Genomic DNA, 18,071 nt, shown 5'->3' with positions numbered 1-18,071 from the left:
TTTATTTCACATCCTGATGTTGTTTCTATTTATCAATAAGAAAAACGAAAGTCTAAAAACTCTTTGGCCTCTGACTCTCTGGCCTCTAGGATTAAAGCATAAACTCAGATTAAAACCATGAAAACTTTTTAAGAAAAGGTTCAATATCCAACAGCAAGAAAACGAAGCCAAACCCCGGCACAACAGGATCAGGGTCAGGAGCGAGGACTCAGTCTGGTGGTTTTTAGCTGTTTATTGAGCTCACATTTGATAGAAAACAGGAAATCCTACTGACTCTAAACCGTCTCATAGTCCCAAACGTGGACTCAGGTGAGTCCCTCCTCAAGTCAGATATGAACAGTCTTGTTTGGCCCCCCTTTCTTCTTCTGGCCTTTCTTTTTAGTCTTTTTGATTGGGTTCGTCATCTCTCCTTTGAACGAGCTCGAGCTCTTGGGCGCCCTCTGCTGGTTCCTGGAGAAATTCTTTGCAGACTTGAAGCCTCCTGGACCGCCTCCTCGCTCCCTCCCCGTGCCCCTCATCGGGCCCTTAGGGGGGCCCTTCCAGGCCCTCCCTGGAGTCCCTTTACCTTCTGTCTTCTTCACCTTCTCCTTCTTCACCTTCTCCTTCTTCACCGACCTCTTCACCCGGACGGGCCGGCCCTCCAGTTTGGAGCCGTCCAGCTCCAACGCCAGCTGCACCGAGTCAGCGCTCTACGACAGGAAACAGGAAGTTAAACAAAACAACTCAAACGTTACTTTACATGATCTTCTGTCCAATGTCTTCAGGGTTCCTACAGCTCAAGCCAAGTTAAATTTAAGACTATTTAAGACTTTTTTGAGGCCGTTTGAAATCAAATTTAAGACCAAGTTGACAACGAACCACAATTGAAACAAACAAAAAAACAAAATAAAAGCACCACATGATTTACCTGGGTGAGAGGCCATTTTAACCCAATGGTTATTTTAAATAAACATCACTTTTTGTCTTCTTTTTAACCCCATTTTTACAGCTTTATGCCTATTTTGGCCCCCATTCATCATTTTTTGGCCACTGTCAGAAACATTTTTGTAATTTTTACATGTTTTTTGAATTTTAATATCGAATTTTATTCCCAATTTTGCCTCCAAAAACAATTTCCTAAGCTACTTTTGGATTTTTTTGCAAATTTTTCCCCCCTTTTTTTTTTGCAATTTCATACCTATTTTGCACCTAGTTATTATCCTTTTTCCACTTTCATAACATTTTTTGCCCAGTTTTTGCAATTCTTATCCCTTTTTTGACCTTTATTTATACACTTTGTCCCACTTTTGGACCATTTTTATCTTTTTAAGCCCGTTTTTATACCTTTATTCCTATTTTTTTTTTACCACTGTCAGAAACATTTTTGGAATTTTTACATGTTTTCTGACATTTAATTTCAAATTTAATTTCCAAGTTTGCTGCCATAATCAATTTTCCTAAGCCACTTTTGGAATTTTTTTTTTTTGCCAATTTTTCACCTTTTTTTTTCCCTCTCCAGGCACTGTAGTTAAAACCGAGACATGCGTCTGCTCTGAAAGATCCTGGTGCAGCCACATCACCGCTTTGTTAGTTCTGCTTTTGTGATTACACGATGTTGCCGTGAGAGTAAACCGGTGAATTATTTTTGAAAAATAGATAAATGTTACTAAATATTTTTTTAGTTCAATCCAACATAAATCTTATTAATGTGTTTAAATTTTTAAGACTTTTGAATACTGGATTTAAGACATTTTAATGCCAATTAAGGCCTTATTTTTAGAATTATTCAATGCCTTTTAAACCTTTTCAAGGATCCGCGGGAACCCTGGTCTTAAACTAAAATGTCAGTTTCTCCCACTTTAATGTTCCTGGTTTAGTGAAGGGGGACCACACAAAGACCTGGTTTTCAGTCTGAAGGACTCAGTTGTATAAAACCAGAGTGAAACCATGAGGTCCGGCTCCTGTTTGTCAAATGTTGTTGTGGTTGTCACAGAATCCTCTGCTCACCCTAAAGGTTCAGATTTTGCTGTAAACGATGATTTGCTAAAACTGTCTGACTAATGTTCAGCTAGAATCAGTTCAGTCAGTAAAGGGTCGTTACGTAATTAAAGATTGATGAATTGATAGAATGAATAAAGGAGGAGTGACTCATGGTCCTGGTACCTCAAAGAGCACATATCCAAATCCTTTCCCCAGTCCAGAGTTCTTGTCTCGTACCAGCCGCACACCCTCCACAGCTCCACACGCCTCAAAGTGACGCCGAAAAGAAATCTCAGTCACCTCTGCACACACAAACACACACACACACACACAGAGCAGGTTATCATTATCTTCATCCTTTTTTTATAATCATCATCAACACCACATAATAACCATCACATTCATCATCCTCATTATTTACATAATCTTCATCATTGTCATCATATCATCATTTTCTTTGTCATCTTCATGGACGTTACTTTTAAAAATATCTTCATCACTCTCATCATCATCATCATCATCATCACCATTATCATCGTTATCATTATCATTTCCATTATCATCATTATTATAGTTTTCATCATCATCACTGTCATAGTTGTCATTAACATGATCTTCATCACTGGCATCATATCATCATTTTCATTGTCATCTTCATCAACGCTACTTTTTACAAAATCTTCATCACTCTCATCATCACCATTTTCATCGTAATCACTATCATCATCATCACCACATTATCATTAATGTCATAATCATCATTAACGAAACCTCATCACTGTCATCATCTTCATTATCATTTTCATAATCACCCTTTTCATTGTCATTATTCTTATCTTCATCGTTATCATTAACATAACCTTTCTCACTGTCATCATCTTCATTATCCTTATCCTCATTCTGATCATCATCACCATCATCATCCTTCATCATCTTCTACATCATTATCATTTTCATATTCATCACAGTTATTGTCATGTGTTGTGTGTCATCATCATCATCATTTGCATAATCTTTATCATTGTCATCATATATAATTTTCATTGTCATCTTCATCAACGTTACTAATTTAAAAATCTTCATCACTCTCATCATCACCATTATCATCATTATCATTATTATCATCATATGATAGTTTTCATCATCATCACCATCATTATCACCACATTATCATTATTGTCATAGTCATCATTCACATAATCTTCATCACTGTCATCATCTTTATCATTATTTCATAATCATCATTATCATTAATACCCTTATCCTCATCATTATCATTCACATAATCTTCATCATTGTCATCATCTTTATCATCATATCATAATCATCATTGTCATTATTACCCTTATACTCATCATTATCATTAACATAACCTTCCTCACTGTCATCATCATTATCATTGTCATCATCAGCATCATCATTATCTTTATCCTCATTATAATTATCATCACCTCAATTATCATCACCTTTATCAACAGCATCACCACATCCTCCTCCTCCTCATCAATCATCATGGTCTTTCATGTCATCATCAACTTCATCATCTTTATCACCATCTACTTCATTATCATTTTCATATTCATCATGTTATGTGTCATGTGTCACTATCATCATCATCATCATTGTGCGACTCACCAAACGAGAGATTTCCCACGAACACGGAGCGCTTGTGATCGTGCTGCAGGAGGAAACCAAAGGTCAAAGGTCAAAAGTTAACTCCACAGATTCAGACGGCATGAGGGGGAGAAGAAGCTGCAGACTCACCTCTGACCCGCCCGTCACCCGGTCCACCCGGATGTGGAAGTCCTGCTGGATCTCCATGCCGTTCCTGTTGGAGACAAACAGAGGAGACGCTGGATGACGCTTCAACGTTCAGGGTGTGTTTGTCTCACCGCTGAACCGGTATCTGACCTCTCCAACGCCCTGGTCGCTCCCTCCTCGTCTTTGAAGACCACATACGCGTTGATGCTCTGCTTCTTGGGGTGGACTTTGCGCCTGTGGAGGAGGAAGAAGGAGGAGTGAGACCTCTGCAGCAGGGTCCGGTCTAAGACAGAGAGACTCTGTGGACACTTACTGGATCACTGCCACTTTCCGGGACATGGAGGGATCTTCTCTGACCTGCAGGGACAAACACACCACGTGACCCTCAGAGGTTATTAGAGGTCAGCACAAACCGCTTCATAAAAGAGTGTTTTTACCACAGAGCGAAACCGGATGGACTCGATGGATCCTTTCTCTCTGAAGAGGCCGTGCAGGGTCTGGAAGACAAAGAGGACGGCTGAGATCGAGGCGGGACAGAAACGCAGCTTATATGGTTTTATTTTAACTCCTTCAACTGCTGAGAGACGGCGTACAGATCTTTATAACGGTGGTATAAAGGACAAAAATGTGCAGAGCCAAACAAAAGACCTACAAAGTCTCTCAGTTAATAAGAAAAGAAGCTGAAACAGTCGGAGAACTCTCTCTGTACCTTCTTGGTGCAGCCGCTGGGCAGGTTACCCACAAACACCGTCCTGGTTTTCTTGGTGGCTTCCTCCTTCTTCCTCTCCCTCATCTTCTGTCTCTTCAGCACCCACTGCTCCACATCGTTCTCAGGAGCTGTTCTCTTCTTCTTTCTGGCTGCCGTCTGTCCCTGCTCCTCCTCGTCTGCGTTTGTCAGACCACTCTCTCTGAAGACAGCGCACAGAAAGAGCAGAGAAGTGAAGGGACGTCACTAACTCATAACTCCAAGATAGGAGCAAGAAGAGGAGGAGAAGAAGAAGCTGAGTGTGTCCTCACCTGTCCTCCAGCCTCTCCTCGCCCTCTGATTTCTCCTTCTGAGGCTTCTTCTTCTTCTTTGTCTCCAGCTGACCTTTGACCTCTGGAGCTTCCTCGTTTACTTCTGTGCTCTTCTGAACAGGCTGCAATGAGGACAACAAATACACTCTGAAGTATCTACTGTGGATTCATCCGCTGCAGAAAGTAGTCCTGCCTCCTATGAGATGAGGTGTGTGTGTGTGTGTGTGTGTGTGTGTGTGTGTACCTTTGGTGCAGGCTGGAACAGGAGCTGTGTAGCCGGGGCGGCTGAGCTGAATAAAGCCGACAGTGAGGATCCAGAAGCTGCAGAGTTTTTCTGGAACAGGCTCCCGGACACCTGGCCGACCACGTAGTCCGCGGACTGCTGCTGCGGGGACGTCTCTCCATCGAGCACAGACACACTGAAGTGAAGACAGCGTCAGAAAACACGATATGAGAGCTAAACCAATAAAAGCTAGCTGCTAATGCTAAATATGTCGCTTTCTCCTGAGTCTGAACGGCTCCCGCCAAAATCAACCGATAAACTCGAAGCTTAAAAACAAAGCAGTTTAACACTGAGTGCGTCAACTGTGTAATAATAATCCAAAACATGTAAACAAACCTCTGTTTCTGTTTCTTCTTCATGATTTAGATCACTACGACGGCAAACAAAAACACACTTCCGGTTTTCAAAAAAATATTCGTTAAGATAAACTGAACAGATTTAACAAACTTTCAATCCATTTCGTGATCCCTAAAACACACGTTTTCCCCACAGCTAAACACGACCAGTGGCAAAGTAGCTCCCACGGAAACACGGGCCGAGCGGCTCAAAGGTTCCCCCCAACTTCCGGTCATAACGTTAATTACAAAGCCTGAAAACAAGAGCTCAAATTTGGACTTGAAAGTAAAAAAAAATGAATTACAAATGAAAGGGCGTGAAATTATGTTATTCTCTATAAGAATCTATAATTGACACATTTTTTAATATTCAAAATCAGTTTTACTTTGAAAATGCACGATACAGACAGTGGTGTGTAACATCGAAATACGTCCGTTCCGGTGAACCGAAGGAGTGAAATGTTTTGGTCGTTTACTTCCCCATTTGATAGTTAAATATCTTCATTAACAGGTAATTAAACACCCAGAGATTAATAAATGTACATTATTTTCACATTTCAGTTAATGTTAATTTCTCTTTGTGTCTCTGTGGTGTCAGTTTTCTGCCATTTGGAGGTTTAAGGGATAAAACGCAGTTTGCTTTATGTTGCAGTGATGGGAGTGGACCTCACAGAGCCGGAGGTCCCGTTGGACGCAGTGGGCAGGCGGGTATCCTGTGACGGGGAGCGGGCCACGGTGCGGTACGTGGGCCCGGTACCGCCCACAGCAGGTAAGAGGTTTTATTTGATGTAGTCCCAGCGAGCAAGAAGAGCATAAGTGCACTGTTTGTCTTTACCTTTGAATACACCATAGGCGGTTTGATACAATGCCTCCGTGACGTCACCCATCTGTTTCTAAAGCAGAGTTTTAAAGATTATAGAGATATTTTCGTTGTTCTTTCATGTTCTTATAGAATCAGTTCCATGTTGTTGTGGAGTGTCTTAAAGAGACAGTAGCTGGACTGAGTGTTTCAAAGGCAACAGTCTGAGATCAGTGAAGAGGGTCGAGCTTGAAGAGAACGGATCTCACAGAGTATGATAGAAAAACTGAACTTGAGTTGAATACACCTTTGTTAAAGCTTCTTAGTTGGAAAAAAGAGTCTAACTGTGGCAAAGTACATGTATGAACTGTGTTGGATCTGTGTTCAGGGCTGTGGCTCGGCGTGGAGTGGGATAACCCAGAGAGGGGCAAACATGACGGCAGCCATGATGGAGTCCAGTATTTTACCTGCAGGTAATTCTGTCAGTGTTTATGTCTGTTTCCTGTGAAAACTGTTTCTGTTTGAGTCATTTTTTGGGGTGTATATATTTAAAAAAAACAGTTTCTGCTGTACGGTAAAACCCCTGTCCTGTCAGACACCCTAAAGGAGGCTCCTTTGTTCGTCCGGGGAAGGCGAGCTTCGGGGTGGACTACCTGACGGCGGTGGGGCAGCAGTACGACTACGACATCACATCAGAAAAAAGCTACAGCGACTGGGAGAGGCCGAGCAAGAAGCTGAGGTAAGACGACGTCTGACAAAACCAGTTTTCACCTCATAGAGATTTAGAGACAGAAAAAACTTCAGCTCAGGTTTAAAGACGTGTGGAGGTGAAGATGTTTTCCTGTAACTCTTCTTTGTCTCTGCAGCTTTGAGATGCTCACGTCGGTGCTGCTGTGCGGCCGTGACGTAAACGGAGCGGGACCAGACGGAGAAATCCGAAAAACAACACCTCGTATCCTTCAGCCTGCAGGGCGAGACTTGTTTGTTTAAAACAAAGCATGAACTGGATTGAAATAGAACAAAATTAAAACTAGTTTAGTCAAATAGAATTTAGAGAATAGAATGAAGTTGAGGAATGAAGTTCAGGCTGTTTACAGCAGTCGGTTAAAAACTGTTCCTTAATCCTGTCTGGAGGTCAGGGGTCTTAGCATCCACCAGAGGGCAGCAGTGTTTACAGCTACGATGTTTGGTCAGTGTGGGAGCAGGTCAGTGAGTCACAGTCATTAGGTTGTGATGTGAGGGTCAGTGATGCCCGTAACGCGCTACTCTGATTTCACCACCTTTTTCAGTAACGAGTAATCTAACGCGTAACTATTACAAAACCAGTAATCAGATTAAAGTTACTTATTCAACTCACCGTGCGTTACTTTTCTTTTCATTTTTCATGTAAAAAAATCTAAATGCTTTTTTCTTGTGTCTCGGGGATTGACGAGAGTCGCGTGTTCATCACGTTTTCAGCATGAGGACAACTCATGTGTGTTAGCAGCCAGCGACACAAAGGTAAACAGAGGAGGAGAGGAGAGATGTTGGTTTTCTAGCTGGAAACTAGCTGTTTGGAGTTTGTGTCAGATAAAGATGATAATAATATGGTTTGTTGTTCACTCTGCACTGGCAGTTTGCTTAAGATATTTGACTCAAACATTTAGGAATCAATCAGAGAGAGATTCGCGCACTGCGGGCATAAACGCTTGAGTTGTTGTTTGATTTTTACCTGGGGAAAGGTGAGTCCCGTCTTTCATTGTAACTCCCTCTATTCCAAGAGCTGAACCCTCTGTTTAGCACAAATCCATCCACTGAGGAGCAGAGCAACCTAACGTAGGCTACAACGATACACCTGGTGGCAAGCAGGGGCGTGCCCAGACTTTTTAGACTGAGGTGCCCCGAGCAGGGTACTGAGGATTTTGTGAGCCTGCACTCCAGCAACATTTATTTTTGCTTGTTGTTTTACAAACACAGGTTCAATAGACTACAGCTTTGAGAAAAATGAAACTGATAAAAACCAAACTAGACCAAAATAAAAAGAATTTAAAAAGAAAATAATTTAAATAAAAAATTGCGCAGTGCACCAAAATGGTTCTGTAAAAGCATTCGTTAGTTGTAATTTGAAATTCAAAATGTGTAAAATGAATATTTTTGTTTTTAAATGTAAAATACACATTTTAAAACTACCAATGTCTGCATGTTACTTTAAAACAAAACATTGACTATGACATATTGACTCATATTAATATTCATTTTAATTACATTGTACATTTTTTGCCAAATTATGCAGCTGCAGGTGTTGCCGGCAGCTGCTGAAAGTAACTAACAAAGTAACTTGTGATCTGATTGAGTTACTTTTAAAATCAAGTAGTCAGTAAAGTAACTAAGTTACTTTTTAAAGGAGTAATCAGTAACAGGTAATCAGATTACTTTTTCAAAGTAACTGTGGCAACACTGGTCAGGGTGAACCTTGACCGGCTGATCAGAGGTGCGATGGTTGGACCTGTCTAAGAGTCTGATGTCCTCCTGGGACGACGTGTCGTCCATCACCCGGCAGCTGGATCAGCTGGAGGGACTGCAGCTCAGGTACGCCTACTGATCACCTGAGAGAGTGTGTGACCTGTGTGGACCCTCTGAACGCTCCACTTCCTGTCTTTCAGCTCCAACAGGCTCCAGTTCCTGTCTGAGCCCTCGGCTCACTGCGAGGCCTTCAGCAGACTGAAAACACTCGCCCTTAACAGCTGTGAGCTCACCTGGCCTCAGGTAGGCCTCACACACACACACACACACACACACACACACACGCACACGTAAATACTTTTTGTCCTCATGGGTTTCTGTTGGTTTCTCTCTGCTCAGGTCTTGGAGTGCGCCCCCATGTGGCCACAGCTGGAGGTCCTGAGTGTGGAGGGAAACCACATCACCGAGATACAGAGGTGAGGCCACTCGGTGTGTGTGTGTGTGTGGGGGATGTTCAGAGTATAGAGTGTGTCATATAAGTGTGTGTGTGTGTGTGTGTGTGTTTAAAGGCCAGAGGGAGTCCTGCAGTGCCTGAAGAACCTGAGTCTGTCTGAGAACCCCCTGAAGCAGCTCAGCGTGCTCGCCATCTCCACCCTGCCCAGGTAAACACACCTGAGAGTGTGTCTGCAACTCAGAGTGAAGCTCCTGTATCAAACTCATGTGTGTGTGTGTGTGTGTGTGTGTGTGTGTGTGTGTGTGTGTGTGTGTGTGTGTGTGTGTGAGTGTGTGTGTGTGTGTGTGTGTGTGTGGTTTTAGCCTGGAGGAGCTGAACTTGTCCAGAACCGGTCTGTCAGACCTGCGCTTCGATGACGCCGCTCCAGGTGAGACCATCAGAAACAGTCGCCTCCCTCTGAATCTAAGGGAGTGTGTGTTTGTGAGTGTGTGTGTGTATACAAGTGTGTGTGACATCAGTGTTCTTCTTCTGCAGGAGCTGTGAGCGCCATGTTCCCCGCCCTGAAGAATCTCTACCTGGACAATAACGCCGTCTCAGAGGTCAGCGTGTGTTCCTGCTCTGATACACACACACAGACACACACACTAAGGTAGAGCAGCTCTAACTGACTCTCTCTCTCTCTCCTGGCGCTCAGTGGCGTGTGGTGGACGAGTTAGCCAAGTTGCCAAGTTTGGAGAAGTTGTCGTGTCTCGGGAACCGCCTTGAGAGCGAAGATGGAAACCCCAAAACAGCAACGCAGCTCCTGATCGCCAAACTGGGACGAGTCTCCTTCCTCAACCGCTGCAAGGTGTGTGTGTGTGTGTGTGTGTGTGTGTGTGTGTGTGTGTGTGTGTGTGTGTGTGTGTGTGTGTGTGTGTGCGTGTGTGTGTGTGTAAGAGTGTGTGCACTCTGACCCGTCTCCTGGTCTCCCTCAGATCCTCCCTGATGAGAGGAGGGGGGCGGAGCTTGACTACCTGAAGATGTTTGGGGGGGAGTGGCTAAAGGTCAGAGGAGACGCTCAGCTGGAGGGTCAGTTCACCTGTGAGCACCCCCGATACCTGAGCCTCATCCAGAGTGAGTCCCCCACACACACACACACACACAGTGATGATGTCAGAGTGATGAAGATGATGATAATGATGATGAAGAGGTGGTTCGGTCTTTCAGAGTACGGCGCTCCAGAGGAGGGTGAGCTGAAGAAACCCGAGTCCTTCGCTCTGAAGAATCAGCTGCTGAGTAAGTCCCGCCCCCTTCTGCTTCCTGCTCTCTGATTGGCTGATAAATAAGGCTGTTTGAACATTACCAGAGACTGAAAGTGAAACTCTGATCGTCTTGTTGTCTCCCTGTCTTTTTGTCTCTTTGTCTCCTGGTCTCTTGATTGCCTTGTGTCCTTGTCCCCTTGTCTCCTTGTGTCCTTGTCTTCTGGTCTCCTGGTCTCCCTGTGCCTTGGTCTCCTTGCCTTCTGGTCTTCCTGTCTCCTTGCTCCTTGTCTCTTGGTCTTCTGGTCTCTCATTTCTTTGTCTCCTGGTCCCCCTGTCCCCTGGTCTCCTTTCCTCTTGGTCTCCTGGTCTCTCGTCCCTTTGTCTCCTTGTCTCCTGGTGTTCTGGTTTCCCGGTCTTGTTGTCTTCCTGACTCCTTGTCTCTTGGTCTCTTTGTATCCTGGTCTTATTGTTTCCTTTTGGCCTGGTCATCCCGTCTCCTGGTCTTCTTGTCTCCTGTTTTCCTTGGTCCCCCTGGTTTGCTGGTCTTCCTGTCTCCTGGTCCCCTGTCCGTGGTCGCCCTTCCTCCTGGTCTCTCTGTCTCTTTGCCTCCTTTCCTCGTGTTCCCCTGGTCTCTCGTCTCTATGTCTCCTTGTCTCCTTGTCTCCTTGTCTCCTGGTGTCCTGGTCTCCGGGTCTTGTGGACTTCCTGACTCCTTGTCTCTCGGTCTCTTTGTGTCCTGGTCTTATTGTCTCCTTGTCTTCTGTTCTCCCTGTCTCCTGGTCTCCCTGGCTCCTGGTCTCCTGGTCTCCTGGTCCCCTGGTCTTCCCATCTCCCTGGTCTTCCCATCTCCCTGATCTCCTGGTCTCACTGGCTCCTGGTCTCCTGTGAACAGAGGTGAAGTTTGTGTTCCCTGACGACGCCGAGCGGGAGCCAATCGAGAAGAAGCTTCCAGGTCAGAGCACCAGAGGGTGTGATGTCATTTGGTCTGAACCAATCAAAGAGAGCGTTTTTTCTTAAAGCCGGGTTTCTGTCCTCGCAGCCTCCATGGTGGTCCAGAAGGTGAAGGGGCTCCTCCATAGACTGCTGAAGGTTCCTGCTCTGGATCTGAGGCTCACCTACACCAGCCCAAAGGTAACGACTCGTCACGACCACTGAAACAACTGTGCTAGAAAAATTCAGACATGATGTAAGGATGAGGAGAAAATCTTAGTTTTATCACAATAAAGACTTTGTCGGAGAAACAGTCGATGGAGATTTATGCTCGTAAAGTTTGTCTCGTTAGCTGTTCTCTCCGTTTGTCGACTCTCAGCAGCTCTGAACTTTAACTCCTGTTTCTCTCAGATGGAGGGGACGGAGTTTGACATCGACAACGACCTGAAGTCTCTCCAGTTTTACTCCATCGAGGACGGAGACCAGGTCTTGGTCCGCTGGTCCTGAGGTCTCATCACATCGCCTCCTGGATTTAGAGACAGCAGAAGCTCAGGTCCAGTCCTCACAGATCCAGAGACAGCCTGTGGGAGACCAGGACCAGACCCACTTCACAAAAACTCAGTCTGGATCTGTGTATAAAAAAACTCTGTCAGTGGCGGCGGCGACGGCGACCTGTGGGATGAAACGTTCTTCAGGGCGGCCTCAGAGAAACTACGGAGACGAATGATTCAATAAATAAAGCTCTCACACCCCCCCTGCTGTCGCCTCCTGTCTTTACTTCAGGTCATGAGCGTGAAGCGCTGAGTGACGTTTCATAAAGTTTAACCTGAGCGCAGAACGATGACGAGGTCAAAGTGGCGGTTTGATGTGAGCTTCAGTATTAAACTCTGACGACGCCAGAGCTCATAGAGAAAAACACGATGAAGGAGTTTAAAACCTTACTCTTCCTCTTAGTTATAGAAAGAAAACGATAAACTTTATGAATTAATTAATATCTCATCAGGAATCCTGCAGCTGATCACAAAAAGTGGCTTCAATGGAAGTTTTCAGCAGTTCAACAAGAGCCATGACGAGCAGCTGAGTCATGTTGTATCACACTGACCACCAGAGGGCGACAGAGCCCCGCAAACAGACACAGTCACACAGTCACACAGTCACACACACACACACACACACACACACACACACACACACACACACACACACACACACACACACACACACACACACACTGGTGGTTTGTTTTGTTGAGGTAAAAATGTGATCTATAGAGCCACAAACTAAAGTTTCTCCATTTTAGAGAGAATGTGTGCGTGTGTGTGTTCTTGTATTTAGGCCTATGTGGGGACCGTTGCACATTTTTAATCTTCCGAGTGGGGACACTTTGCACCCTACATGCTCAGGGGTTAAAGGGACAGTTCAGTTTTTTTGAAGTGGGGTTGTATGAGCTCTATGTGACCACTAAGGACATTAGATACAGTAGAAAGTTGTCTCCTCTCCCTCAGCAAGACACAAACTTTAATCGATGGTGACGAGGAAATAGACGCTAACTGGGACAGACCGTACCAAATTCAAAGGCTAATTTCTCTGCCTACAAGAACTAAAATCAAAAAGTAATACCACAGTTTAAGAGTACGCTACATAAACTATTTTTTAAGTGCATTAAGTCTTCAGGAATATATACATTTATCTGGACCTAACTAACTGGTCATGTGTCCTTACGCGCAGCGCTAGTGCGCTCCGTCCCCCCTCCTCCTTTCAGCTGTAGGGAATGTAAACAAGCTATGCTTCGGGCGCCAGTTGTAGCCTCGTGTAAGTTTGATCAAGTATCATAATTCTTTTGTTTGTACTCTAAGGATTGTGAGGCAGCGTAGGAAATTCAAAATGAGTGACTATGACAGCGACGATGAAGTTCCATTCACTTTGGAACCAAAAGGATACCTGTATGAACCGGAGCACACAGAAGAAGAGCTGCTACAGATGGCGACTGAAAGGAATACAGAGGAAACATCCACGGACACTGGACATCAAGACAGAGTCAGAAATACTCAGTGGTGTAAATGTCTGAGCTGTGACTCAATGCCCACGGATGCTGAGTGTTACTGCTGTCACGAGTGGAACTTGGTTACAGACACTCTTCAGGATTTGTCTGAGGACACTGCTGGCTCTCAAGCCGTCTGTAAAACTCATCACACAGATTTCCCTGCTCTTCTAAATTCTGGTGTGTCCTGTAACAACAACAACAACAACAACAACAACAACAGTCGTGGCAGCAGTAACACTCAGCATCTCGATGTCCAGTGTCCGTGGAGGAGGAGGGGGGACGGAGCGCACTAGCACTGCGCAGAAGAACACATGACCAGTTAGTTAGGTCCAGATAAATGTTTATATTTCCGAAGACTTAATGCACTTAAAAAATACTTTATGTAGCGTACTCTTAAACTGTGGTATTACTTTTTGATTTTAGTTCTTGTAGGCAGAGAAAATAGCCTTTGAATTTGGTACCGTCTGTCCCTGTTAGCGTCTATTTCCTCGTCACCATCGATTACAGTTTGTGTCTTACTGAGGGAGAGGAGACAACTTTCTACTGTATCTAATGTCCTTAGTGGTCACATAGAGCTCATACAACCCCACTTCAAAAAAACTGAACTATCCCTTCAATAGATGTGCATATATTGTTGGCAGGGCTTGACATTAACTTTTTTGCACACCAGCCACTGTGGCTTGTGGTTTCACAGATTTACTAGCCACTCAGCATTTTTACTAGCCACAATTTTGTTGTTGGATAATTACGTTTAATATGATTAAAGCCGACGATGACATGCTAAAGTTTACTTAAACTAGATTTACAACCTTTTTAAATGCAAATAACCCCTGTGCACACTGAAATAAAGACTACATAAATGTTTGACACCGCAGGTCATCATCAGGTATTTAGTTTTGAAACGGTTGTGTGGAAGATTGTGCTCCTTTAATATGAAAATATTAAGTCCATTGAGACAAAGTAATAAAAGGAGGAGTTTATCATACCATTTAAAGAAAGTTGTGAAGGTTAAAGATTAATTGAAAAGATAAAAACTAAACAGAAAAAATAGCTAGAAACACTGTCTGCTTAAGTATTAATTTACAACAGTCATTTTTTTAATGTCAAGCCCTGTTTGTTGGTCTTCTCACATAACGCTCATTAAGAAAAACCTTTTAATTTCAAAGAGTCACATCTTTACTCCAGCAATCGACACGGAACAGTCAACTGTCATCAAAGAGGAAACAGGAAGCAGAGAGTGTTTGTAAAAAAGTTTTATTGAGGCTGTACAGTTCGTGTTCCCTCTTTGGTTGATGGTCAGTACAGACATACAGTACCTTATGTTCACAGACCGAATGTGATCAAACCAGCCCACAGAGCAGCACACCAGCTCGTTAACTCATTAAAGCACCTGTTGACTCCTCTTCCTCATGCATTTAGCATCCTTCACAGTGAGCGACGTGCTACCGTCAAGCTGTCCTGATGGACTGATTGACGTCCTCCCTGATGAGGTTTAAGTAACGGAAAAACCTGAGCTGATTCTGCTAAAGTTACAGCGACCTACCTGATCTCCTTACGGGAAATATGACTTTCTGTCTCTTTGGCGCCACACGTGGTGATGTGTGGTAATTGCAGGGTAAATGTAATCCATATGTTCCCTCATGTTGCAGTTTCCCTTTTTTGACTGCTTTACTTCGATTTAACACCTTGTAGTTAAAAAGTTAGCTCAAACAATTGTAGCATAGCTATGTTAGCCTAGCGATATATTTGAATGTAATTTTGCAGTTTTTAAAAGGTGACATCCAGTTTTTAGAACGCAAAGATCGGTTCCGATTTTGACCTTTGGATCATATTTATTTTCTTGTTTTTTATAAATTATGAAATTAGTGAATTTACAAAAACAGTCTTTTTGTAGAAAACGGTTATTACCAAATTTAGCTAAAGTAGCTAAATTACGAATTCCTGGAGCCAAGCATCGGAAAAGTTTTTCGTGGAACTGTAACACTTTCACAGTTATCATCTTCATCATCTTCATCATCAGGTAGATCTCAGGCTGACATCAGCAGAATTAAAACACCAGAATATCGTCTGCATAGAAGGTAATTATATACACGTTTACATAAAAATACACTGTGAGTCGTAGCACGACCAAACTGAATAAATCTTATTTTAAGCCCTTTTTAAAACTCTAAGACCAGGATCAGTCACCGGTTCTTCGTGGTTCTATTAGTGGTTCAACTACCAAAACACTGAGTATAGAGGCGGTGGAAAACAAGAATTTAAACTTAATCATAAAATCACTAGAGCAATAATAATTTCAAATGAAAACTTCATTTATAACATATTCTTTAAAAAGTTAAATATAGTCTGGTTATACTTTTCAGCCCTTTTTAGCTTCTTTGGTCTGTCTTTATATCACCTGATGATAAACAGGAAGTGGTTTTCAAAGCAGTCAACATACACACGCTTCTGGACGTACAGAAACAGATGGATTATTTGAAGGGACTCCTAAAGGCACTCAGGGGCCCCAGGAACCTGTCCCAACAGATCTGGTTTGCAAAAGATGTGATTGTTTTTCGCGGTTATCTTTCAAAATTAAAAAAAGCAAAACAAAAACAAATCAAAAATTGTTTAGTACCTTTTCAGAACATCGTTACCTGCTGTTGTTAGTCCCTGTATGAGCGTCATTTGTCGCTCGGATAATAAAAAACACCACAAGCTCCATGAATTCAACAGTAACAGGATAAGTGTGGTCACACAGTGAGGTCTGAACAGCTTCCAAGGGCCAAAAACTCGTAAAACTCTAGAAATGATCACGGAATCGTTCAGTTCAAGTAAGAAAAGTAGAAAAACACATAAATTCAGTTAAGTGTGTTTTGTTTTGTTTTCCTCTCCTGGCAGCAGCGTCCTCGTCACTCTGCAGACCTCACAGGTTCCTCTCCTCACAGCTGCCGGCGGAGCCGTCCGGGCAGCGGCAGGTGAAACCGCCGAGCCGCGGCAGGCACAGGTGGGAACAGCCGCCGTTGTTGGAGCAGTAGTTATAGGCTGATGGGAGGAGAGAGAAAACTGTGAGGGGGATATTGAAACACCTGAGGTACGCCTCAGAAATGCTCCTTTTTAAAATGTGCAGTAATACAGGCACATGATTTTCATGTCCAAATATATCCAAAAGTTTTCTCTTAGTGAACAAAGGCATGATTTCATGTGCCATAATACACAGTGGATGCAAAAACAAATGCACAAAATCTCATGTGCATGTTACGTGAATGCATCATATTTAATAACAGGTGTTGCAATGTTCACAAAATTTTGATATACGTGCAAAATACTCATGTGCAATAATTTCATAAAAATGCATTCAATGCAATGTTAAATATCAGAAGTTTCAACTATTTTCTTATTTTTTTAATGTTATTCAACTGCAAAAGTTTTATGTGCAACAATAATTTCTCAATGAAGACAATAATTTGCTCAACTTTTTTTATACAACTATTTTCATGTGCAAAATAGAAGTTCCATTTCTTCATGTGCTGTAGTATAAATGTAACAGTGTAAATATTTCATGTTTCAATTCCTGTTAAATTTGGGAAGCAGACACTTTTTGTTTTAGCTTTGTTTTATTTTGAAAAGTTTGGGCAGAAGCTAACAACCACGATGCTGCACACCGCTTCTGTGCAGCTTGTGAATGTCTCCGCCTGGGTAAGTTGGGTTTGAGGTTTGCTACACCACGTGGTTTGTATGACAAGTAGTTTAGAGTTTATAAAAAGTACTAAAAATGTAATGATTACCGTAAAATACCAAATAAACGCCGGGTTCCAAATAAACGCCGGGGGTATGGTAAGTTACTCGGCGCAGCCTACGAGCCGCAGTCAATTTCTTTTGTTTTGTTTTTTTCATTCCACGGTCGTAGTTACAGAACACACATACAAACGCTGAGCTCACAACTGACAGCTGACTCTTGAAAACTGATTTTTGTAAAAGAAACAGAATCAGACTGCACCTTATTAGTAGTGGTGCAACGGATCATGATTGATCCGTGATCTGTTCGGATAAACGTAATCGATTTGGGACACACATGACCCTACAGCAGTGTTTTTGTGCAGCAGAAGCCCAGAGCGCTCGCACCAAACACCCCCTCCCTGCTCGTCTGCCCTGTCTGCCATATTTTACTTGACCCAAAACACAAATAAATAAGCAGTACATATGCAAAATTCATGTGCAGTCACACACAGGTTTATGTTCGTCCGCAGTTTTTCGTGGCTCAGGTTTCTGAACTTTAGGACAATCTTAGAGCAGCTTCAACAGACTCTTTGGATGTAAAGTGGTTTTAGTCTCAGAAACAAACATCTGAAGACTGGAAACCGCTCTAGTTCATGGTGAAATGTGTTTGTTCTCAGATCAGACCTGGACAAAAACCCCATTTTAAGACCTGAACCCTTAACATGTCACAGAAATCTATCTACGTAAAAAAAAAAAAAAACAGGAAAATTGATTTGAGTCTGCAGCTTCAGGAAGAAACCGATCTGTCCATCACCAGGAGCCAACAGGTGGACTCAGACCGTCTGCTGTACAGTTTGGGGCTCAGAGCCAGATGCGGGGCTCCACAGCTGGCTCCCCTGAGGTCACTTCCCCTGCAGTTCCCACGCTTATATCCCTCTACATGCTATACGTGCCTGGAACCAATTACTGCGGTCACTGAGTGCAACACAGAGCTCTGCTGACTCCACAGACCGGCTCCAGGACCTGGGACCTGGGACCTTAAGCCCTGAGTGGTTTCAGGAAATGTGATCTGCAGCCAGGTCCAATCATGAAACATGAGAAGCCCAA

At 43.3% G+C, this 18,071-nt stretch overlaps 3 protein-coding genes across 3 annotated transcripts in view; 1 reads left to right on the top strand and 2 right to left on the bottom strand.

Moving 5' to 3' along the window:
- Positions 1-195: 195 nt before the first annotated feature.
- On the bottom strand, positions 196-5,548 carry rbm34 (RNA binding motif protein 34). Its single transcript, XM_074696295.1, has 11 exons — positions 5,357-5,548; positions 4,982-5,156; positions 4,738-4,859; positions 4,430-4,628; positions 4,158-4,217; positions 4,034-4,077; positions 3,871-3,954; positions 3,724-3,787; positions 3,595-3,637; positions 2,143-2,261; positions 196-689 (listed from the first exon to the last, which is right to left on the bottom strand). Exons 1-11 carry the CDS (start codon positions 5,377-5,379, stop codon positions 327-329), a joined length of 1,296 nt encoding a protein of 431 aa, XP_074552396.1. The 5' UTR covers positions 5,380-5,548; the 3' UTR covers positions 196-326.
- Positions 5,549-5,721: 173 nt separating this feature from the next.
- tbce (tubulin folding cofactor E) lies at positions 5,722-11,974 on the top strand. The gene is made up of 17 exons (XM_074696177.1): positions 5,722-5,866; positions 6,008-6,124; positions 6,543-6,627; positions 6,750-6,893; positions 7,021-7,106; positions 8,623-8,722; positions 8,797-8,899; positions 8,996-9,072; positions 9,166-9,258; positions 9,413-9,477; positions 9,585-9,649; positions 9,745-9,897; positions 10,025-10,163; positions 10,257-10,325; positions 11,184-11,243; positions 11,331-11,422; positions 11,633-11,974. Exons 2-17 carry the CDS (start codon positions 6,010-6,012, stop codon positions 11,726-11,728), a joined length of 1,542 nt encoding a protein of 513 aa, XP_074552278.1. The 5' UTR covers positions 5,722-5,866; positions 6,008-6,009; the 3' UTR covers positions 11,729-11,974.
- A 2,536-nt stretch (positions 11,975-14,510) lies between these two features.
- Positions 14,511-18,071, bottom strand: part of LOC141809161 (nidogen-1-like) — a 37,192-nt gene continuing 33,631 nt past the window's right edge. Inside the window, exon 20 of the mRNA XM_074696032.1 lies at positions 14,511-16,289. Within this exon, the coding sequence (XP_074552133.1) occupies positions 16,171-16,289 (119 nt within the window). The 3' untranslated portion in view covers positions 14,511-16,170. The remainder of the gene's footprint in view (positions 16,290-18,071) is intronic.

Source organism: Halichoeres trimaculatus, unplaced genomic scaffold, assembly GCF_033239565.1.
Source record: "Halichoeres trimaculatus isolate MK-OKI-2021-1 unplaced genomic scaffold, fHalTri1.1 fHalTri1_scaffold_2, whole genome shotgun sequence".
NCBI classification, from domain to species: domain Eukaryota; kingdom Metazoa; phylum Chordata; class Actinopteri; order Labriformes; family Labridae; genus Halichoeres; species Halichoeres trimaculatus.
Note: the sequence above shows the minus strand (reverse complement) of the source record. Positions and strands in the feature narration are given on the sequence as shown.

What these genes read in the sequence shown, in the direction of transcription:
- tbce (XM_074696177.1), top strand. Translation starts at nt 6,010, where the DNA reads ATGGGAGTGGACCTCACAGAGCCGGAGGTCCCGTTGGACGCAGTGGGC. An exon ending in ACAATAACGCCGTCTCAGAG is followed by an intron (nt 9,650 to 9,744) that starts GTCAGCGTGTGT and finishes CCTGGCGCTCAG; the next exon opens with TGGCGTGTGGTGGACGAGTT. An exon ending in CCTTCCTCAACCGCTGCAAG is followed by an intron (nt 9,898 to 10,024) that starts GTGTGTGTGTGT and finishes GGTCTCCCTCAG; the next exon opens with ATCCTCCCTGATGAGAGGAG.
- rbm34 (XM_074696295.1), bottom strand. Translation starts at nt 5,379, where the DNA reads ATGAAGAAGAAACAGAAACAGAG. An exon ending in AAGAAGAAACAGAAACAGAG is followed by an intron (nt 5,157 to 5,356) that starts GTTTGTTTACAT and finishes TCTTCACTTCAG; the next exon opens with TGTGTCTGTGCTCGATGGAG. An exon ending in CGGAAAGTGGCAGTGATCCA is followed by an intron (nt 3,955 to 4,033) that starts GTAAGTGTCCAC and finishes CCTCCTCCACAG; the next exon opens with GCGCAAAGTCCACCCCAAGA.